Genomic DNA, 7,226 nt, shown 5'->3' on the forward strand with positions numbered 1-7,226 from the left:
AAGCCAGAGGAGCAATTGGGGATCCAGACATCGGAGATGAGGGGATTCGGGGAGCCAGGGGAAAGGCAGGGCTGAGTGAGGGGTGGGGGCAGGAGCACCCCCTCGGGGTCACCCCTCTCCTTCCTCCCTCCCCAGATTTCAGTTCCTTCCCCCCAGCCCTGACTCCTTGAACGTCACTGACAATGGCAGCTATTGTGAGGAGTGGGGGCTGCGGGCCTACCCGCTGTTCGGCGCGGCCCTGGGGAGCGGTGAGGGGTACCCCAGCCCCCTACCTGCCTCCCCGCACTATACTTGAACATTCATCTGTACTGAAGTGTTACTTGAACCGGGGGAACCTCGGACCTGGGGGAGCCGGAGCTTGAGGGGACAGGACCAGCTTGGACTGAGACTGGACTGGTGGGCACCCAGTTTGGACTGGACTACCCCCAGGCTCTCTCTTGCTTTACTGTATTGAGCAGCTCCACCCCTCCTGACCTGGGGTGGGGGTGGGGGTGGGGGTGGGGTGCCAGCCCAGTGATGGGGAAGATGGGACTCCTCCAGCTTGGCTCTTCCCACTCTTTCATCGTCATGGAAACTTGTATCCCATTTGCCCAGGGAACTGCCACTCCTGGTTGCCATGGAATTAGCAGCCAATGGACACCTCCCAAAGCCAGTGCTAAGGCTGGAAAGGGCCCCTCTTAGTTGCCGTGGGAACTTAGTAACAGACTCTCGGCCCTCCCCTGCCCCTTCCTTCACTGCGAGGGCGGGGTTTGGGGAGCCAGGGGGAGGGGTCGGGGCCAGGTCCCCCCCCCCCCCCAGCCCAGGCCTCCCTGGGGAGCCAGGTTGTACCATGTAGGGGAGGGGGGAATCTATCCACATACCTCAGGTAACAGGGAGGTGCGCGGGTGGGGGGAGGGACTGGGCGGACCAAAGGCCGGAGGGGAGGGGGTCCTGGGAATCGCAAAAGGCTTGAGGATGGGGCCGCTTGGGGGAGGGGGAGGAGGCAGCCCGGCCGGGGGCAAGTGGGGAACCCAGCCGGGCTGGGCCCCTGGGCCCCGGGTCTGTACAATATGGTTTGCTATAAAAGTCAAAATCTTCCAGCCGGGGCCGCCGAGTTCGTGTGTGTGTCTGCGGCGTTGGGGATGTGGGGCTAGGGCGGGGATGACCCGAGTGTTCTTTGAGGCCCTGGGAGGAGGGGGCTGTTTGGATGGATCTGGGGGACCTAGGTCCTACTGGGCTTCCGGAAATTGAGGATTCAGGGTCTCCTGCCGTCCCTACAGTTAGATGAGCTCACTTTCCCGGAGTTCACTGTTTAGGTAGGGTTTTGGAGTCTGGACGTTGGAGGTGTCCAGGTGTACCTGCAGTGGTCCAGAGCCCGGAACTCCCAGTCACTGGCTGGGGCTGGGCGTTCAACTCAGCGGGGCTCAGGCACCTAGAGGATATTCTAAGTGGACTGGGGTCTCGGGATCTCTGCGGACGGTCCCCCGGCTCCACCCCATCATGTGGCCGCCCCGACTCCGCCTCCGCCCCAGTTCCTGTTTCGGCCTCGGCAGTCCTGCTTCAGCCCCTAGGGCTCCACGCAGACGCCTGCTCTTCCTTCTCCGCCCGGGCCACGTCTTCCTGGGCGCTCACAGTCCGCATCCCCGCTCGTCCCGCCGGGGGATGGGGCCTTCCCCCGGCCTGGGCCGGCCCTGCTGGGGTCCCCGAGGCGACTCGGCCCCGCCTTGATGGACTGACCCGCCTGGTGCTGCGGCCCCAGGATGAAGGGCGGCGAGGGGGACCCGGGCGAACAGGCCCCGCTGAACCCGGAGGCCGAGAGCCCCGCGGGCTCGGCCACCTACCGGGAGTTCGTGCACCGCGGCTACTTGGACCTGATGGGGGCCAGTCAGCACTCGCTGCGGGCACTCAGCTGGCGCCGCCTCTACCTCAGTCGGGCCAAGCTGAAAGCTTCCAGCCGCACGTCTGCCCTGCTCTCGGGCTTCGCCATGGTGAGGGAAGGGAAGGGTCGTACAGGGTGGGGGTGAAGCGCAGGGGGGGCACCGGGTTGGGGGCGAAGTGAACGGGTACCCAAGGGAGACAGGGTAGAGGAAAGGGAAGGACCAGTTTTTAAGAGGTACAAGAGGGGTAGCAAACAAGGTACCAAGGGACTCCGCAAGTCCATTTTTATGGGTGTGTATGTGTGTGTGTGTGTGCGTGCGTGCGTGCGTATGTATGTATGTGTATAAACAGGTCCCTAGCATAAACTGGGCCGTGGGGAGGATAAGCAAGTCCTAAAGGTGTCACAGGGAACACGTCATGTCATGGGGGTAGACAATCACCAAGGGGGATACATATGCAAGGATAGAGCGAAGTGCTCCAAAAGGAGCATGGTCCAGCATTAGTGGTTACTAGATCCCCACCGGAGGTTCAGCAGCAAATCAGAGCTGGGTGGGGGCTGGGAGGTGGGGTGGTTGAGAGAACAAACTGGATGGAGTGGTCACACCCAAAAGGAGGGCGGCCAGGCCCCAGCAGGCACAGAGCGTGCTTAGTGTAGCCCAGAAAAGCTCTGAGAAGAGAGGATGCCTGTGAGGGAGCCCCTAGCGAAAAAAGCTGCTTAGGAAGCTGATGCATGATTCTGGAGATGATAAACTCCAAGTGCAGGTGATATCCGCTGACGGTCCCGGGCAGAGGCCTCACAGGAAGTGGGACTGAGGGAGGTCCCAGGGTGAGGAGCAGTTAGCAGACACAAGTCCTGGTTCTTTCCTGCTTGTGGCCAGCTATGTAACCCTGGACAGGCCTCCGCCTCCTCGCAGGCCAGTGGGAAATTGTGAGATCATGGAGGGTGCACCCTCTGTAGCTTGCCAAGTAGCTGCCCCAAGGTGAGCTCATTCTTGTCATCAAACCCTAGATCCAAGCATGTCAGAGCAAGACACACATCAGAATGCCTCAGACTACCTGTTAACGGAAACCACGGCCCAGAATGGGGCAGTGGCTTTGCCTGCCAAGAGCACTCAGCAGCTGAAGGATATAGGATGAACTAGGACCCAGGGTCGCTAGACTGTTAGTCCAGGGTTTCCCACCATCATGACAGGAAGAAGGAGAAAATGGGCTGGAGGGGGGTCGTCATAGGAACATGAGGGGGATATCAACATGAGGATAAAAAGGGGTCATAGCTCTAGGTGATTGCGTTAGTCTCTGCTCCTCTCTGTGCCACCACCTCTGTATTAGAATGATGAGAGGGAAAGTTTCTACCCCTAAGGGTCATCCTAGGTCTATGGTTTTCTACGTGAGGGTCCGGATCTGCAGGTCAGCTCACCCTTCCTGATGTGGGGTCATCTCAGGACAGGGAGCTGGCTCCCCTTCACCTGTACAGACCGCAGAGGGAAGGGAGCAGCCGCGTGGACCTAGCTGAGGGAGTTGCCCCACCCCCATATCCCCCATGGTCCAGCCTGTTCCCAAGGGGACAATCCGGCCAGCTGCTGGACTTGCACGTTGCTGGGGTGACAGCTTAAGGGCCAGGACCTTCTCTGCAGGATCAAGAGGCCAGATGAGTAGGTTCTGGGGGCCAGACTGGCCCCAGTCCTGCCAGGGGAGGTCAAGGCTGAGTCAGGCTGTGGGAGAAACCAGGACCAGGCCTGGCCCAGATCTCTGTCTGTGGAAAACACCTGCTAACACCTGCCATGGCCCAATTTCCCAAAATATTCAGCCTTGCCTTCCTACCACCACCCTCCTGGCTCTGCACCTTCCTCCTTCCCCCAGCCCCAGAGCAACCTAATGGATCTTGCAAGAACCAGGCATGGGGAAAGATCCCGATTCTGGAATTCAGATGGCCTGGGTTAGAATAACATTATATAAATTGTGTTGAACCATCACTAAGTACCAGACACTATGCTTAAGGCTTTTATGTGCATCATCCTTCTATTATCCTATGAAGTAGGTACCACCACTGTGACCAATTTACAGATGAGAAAACTGAGGATCAGAGATGTTAAGACACCTGCCCAGGGTTCCATAGCAAGTAAGTGGCAGGATTGAATTTAGGCAGTCCAGCTCTAGAGTCCAGATGTATACAAGCCTAGAACAGAATCATCAACTCAAATGTTTGCAAAGGCCTTTGGCAATATGGATGCCAAGTTGGCTGGGTGGGGACTGTGGCTATCAAGAGACACTCCTCACCCATCCAAAGGGAGCAGCCATGACTCAGCCCTAGCTGATCAGTGCCGTGCAGGAATGTGGGCCTGGTGTAACCAGACCTTCCAAGTTTCCAAGAGGATCTGGAAATAGGAATATTTACATGACATCTCTTGAGTTTTAGAAGTTGGCAACGTAATTCTTTAAAAAAACACACTGTCTGAGCCAAGCAAAACATGTTTGCAAGCTGGCCTGGGTTTATGGTGTGCCAATTTGCAAACTCTGGCCTTGGACTTCAGCGTTAATTCTAATAATAACAGCAAACACTTACCTGAGCATACTGTGTACCTCACACTATTCTTATCACTTGATATATATTATCTCATTAAATTTTTAAAACAACCATATAAGACAGGTGGGTGCTGTTATCAATCCCTATTTTCCAGGTGAGGAGACTGAGGCACAGAGAGAACCAAACCACTTGCTCAAGGTTGCACAGCTTATGGAGCTGAAAATGAACCCAGGCCGCCCCACTCCAGAATCTGTGCTTTTTAACCCCTATGTTATAACAAGATAAGATTGTCAGAAACATGCCATCCAGCCCTCTAGATAGCCAGGAGGGGAAACTGAGGTCTGGAACAGGACAGAGCCTTGCCAAGGCTGCCCATTCATTCACTCAACAAAGACTGGGTGCCGTCTCTCTGCCAAGCACTGTTCTAGGTCTTAGGGATACATCAGTGATGTACACCAAGAGGCAGAAAACCCCTCTACTGTTGAGGTTATGGGCACTCAACCCATCCCTTCTTGTCCCCACAGGTGGCCATGGTAGAGGTACAGCTGGAGAGCAACCACGAATACCCGCCGGGCCTGCTGGTGGCCTTCAGTGCCTGCACCACCGTGCTGGTGGCTGTGCACCTCTTTGCACTCATGGTCTCCACCTGTCTGCTGCCTCACATTGAAGCCGTCAGCAACATCCACAACCTCAACTCTGTCCACCAGTCTCCACACCAGCGACTCCACCGCTACGTGGAGCTGGCCTGGGGCTTCTCCACTGCCTTGGGCACCTTCCTCTTCCTCGCTGAAGTTGTCCTGGTTGGCTGGGTCAAGTTTGTGCCCATCGGGGCCCCCTTGGGCACACCAGGCTCTGTGGTACCTGCCTCCCAGGTGCCTGAGACTCTGCCACCAGTGGCCGCCTCCCTTAGTCCAGCTTCCAAGCCATCCTCTGCTTCTGTAGCCCCGTCACAGGCTGAGCCACCTGAGGCCTGCCCACCTCGGCAAGCATGTGGCGGTGGTGGGGCCCATGGACCAGGCTGGCAAGCAGCCATGGCCTCCACGGCAATCATGGTACCTGTTGGGCTTGTGTTCATGGCCTTTGCCCTGCATTTCTACCGCTCCTTGGTGGCTCACAAGACCGACCGCCACAAGCAAGAGCTAGAGGAGCTGAGTCGCCTGCAGGGGGAGCTGCAGGCTGTGTGAGGCCGGTGTTAGCCACAGCTGCGAGCACCGCCTCCCTCAGGGGTCAGCCAGAGGCCCCAGGTCTACGGACCCCATTCCCCGCCCTGCCTGGAGCCACTTCCTGTGGCCACTCTCAGGTAGAGAACAGATTCCTGCCCTCAGGGTCCTTTGGGCTGGGCCTTGGGCAGCTCCCACATTCCCAGGGATTCTCCCTGTCAGTCTGTCCTATGGGTTTTGGAAAGTCTACTCTACACCTGGGCTGGGAGGAGCAAGGGAGGAAGCGGAAGGTCCTCAGTCCAAGGCTCATGCAGTAGGTAGAGGGGAGGCAGGGAGACCCTGTCAGACCTTTGGTGCTGACTCTTAGCCACTTGCCCCCTTATAGAATGTGGAGGCCAGAAGCTTACACACCCACCCAGCTGCCCCAGAAGGCAGCCAATCCTTGCTATACTTTTGTAGAATCTATTTTATGGTTGGCTTTTTTTTTCTTCCTCATCCTCAGATTTTGATGGCTTCCACCCTCTTGCTTTGGTGTTTGGGTAGAGGGATTTGGGTGTTTCTACCCTAGGCATATGTCCAGCCTTTCCAAGGAGGAGCCACCCTATTTGGAGGAAGTTCAAATGCCTGCCCCACTGCCCTAGACCCACATTTATGCTTCTGTATCTGGTTCCTACTCCTGGTTCAGAGCTGGGGTCGGTGTGCCCAGCCTGATCCCTAGCAAGGGTTGGGGTGAGGTTTTAAGGGAGGAGGTCCAGTCCATAGCCCTTGGAATACAGAGCTATTCTGACACTGAATTTTTGATGCACCTAGTTTTGTATAATAAACTGTTTCACACATGTCCCTGTGGCTGTGAATGGGGTGAAGGGGAGGCCTTGTCGGGAACAGCTGACTTGTTCTTAAGAATCAAGTGGAGGCAAGTGTCCCTGGGGGCAGGGCAGGGGTGGAGGAGAGGAGGTTCCAGGTATGACCCCCTTGTGGTGCTGACAGGGGCCAGTAGCTTCTGAATGTGGAGACTGAGTTATTCTAAGGCTAAAGGCTTTTGCACTCTTGTTACTGAGCCCAGGGTCTCTACCTCATCCATTGAGGATTTAGTATAAGTTTCTTTTAGTGTAAGTTTCTTTCTTGAGTGACTACTACATACTAGGGGCTTCTCATAGGTAATCTTATTTAGCCTACTTAACTTATTTAAAAATCACCTCAAGAGGCAAGACTTTATCATTAGCGTTTTCAGAGATAAGGGAACTTCAGCCTAAGAAGGCTGAGGATCTTGCCCAAAGCCACCCAGCTAGTCAGTGAAAACTTAGACTACTTTTACCATCACATGGGGAATGGTTTTGAGAAAAGGAACCAACATCTTTCAACTGGGACCAGAGAAAGGAATCTGATCTCATCACCCATGTTTCCATTATAAATTTATTTTTTCAGCCTCATTTTCCTCAAATTTGTAAAGGGTCCTAATCCTCTCCCAGAAGGATTGATTCTTTTGATGTGAGACTTTGGACAAATCTTTCTCTGTTCCTTAAAATTGTGAATTTGCATGAACGAGGTCTCAAGGGCCTTTCCTACATTGTTTTAATGCCTACAGTAGTTCCGCATGACAGTATTTAACATCCATTTTCAGAGAAAGAATCTGACGCTTTAAGAGGTGGTTAATGACTCGCCCAAGGTCATATACATCGAGGGGG

General features: G+C 55.4%; 1 protein-coding gene across 1 annotated transcript; it reads left to right on the forward strand.

The window, feature by feature from the left end:
• The first annotated feature begins 1,552 nt into the window (after nt 1-1,552).
• ORAI3 (ORAI calcium release-activated calcium modulator 3) lies at nt 1,553-6,458 on the forward strand. The gene is made up of 2 exons (XM_079944993.1): nt 1,553-1,967; nt 4,906-6,458. The coding sequence occupies exons 1-2, from the start codon at nt 1,740-1,742 to the stop codon at nt 5,563-5,565; spliced, it is 888 nt and encodes a 295-aa protein (XP_079801119.1). The 5' UTR covers nt 1,553-1,739; the 3' UTR covers nt 5,566-6,458.
• The last annotated feature ends 768 nt before the right edge of the window (nt 6,459-7,226 follow it).

This window comes from Stenella coeruleoalba (assembly GCF_951394435.1).
Source record: "Stenella coeruleoalba genome assembly, chromosome: 15".
NCBI classification, from domain to species: Eukaryota; Metazoa; Chordata; class Mammalia; order Artiodactyla; family Delphinidae; genus Stenella; species Stenella coeruleoalba.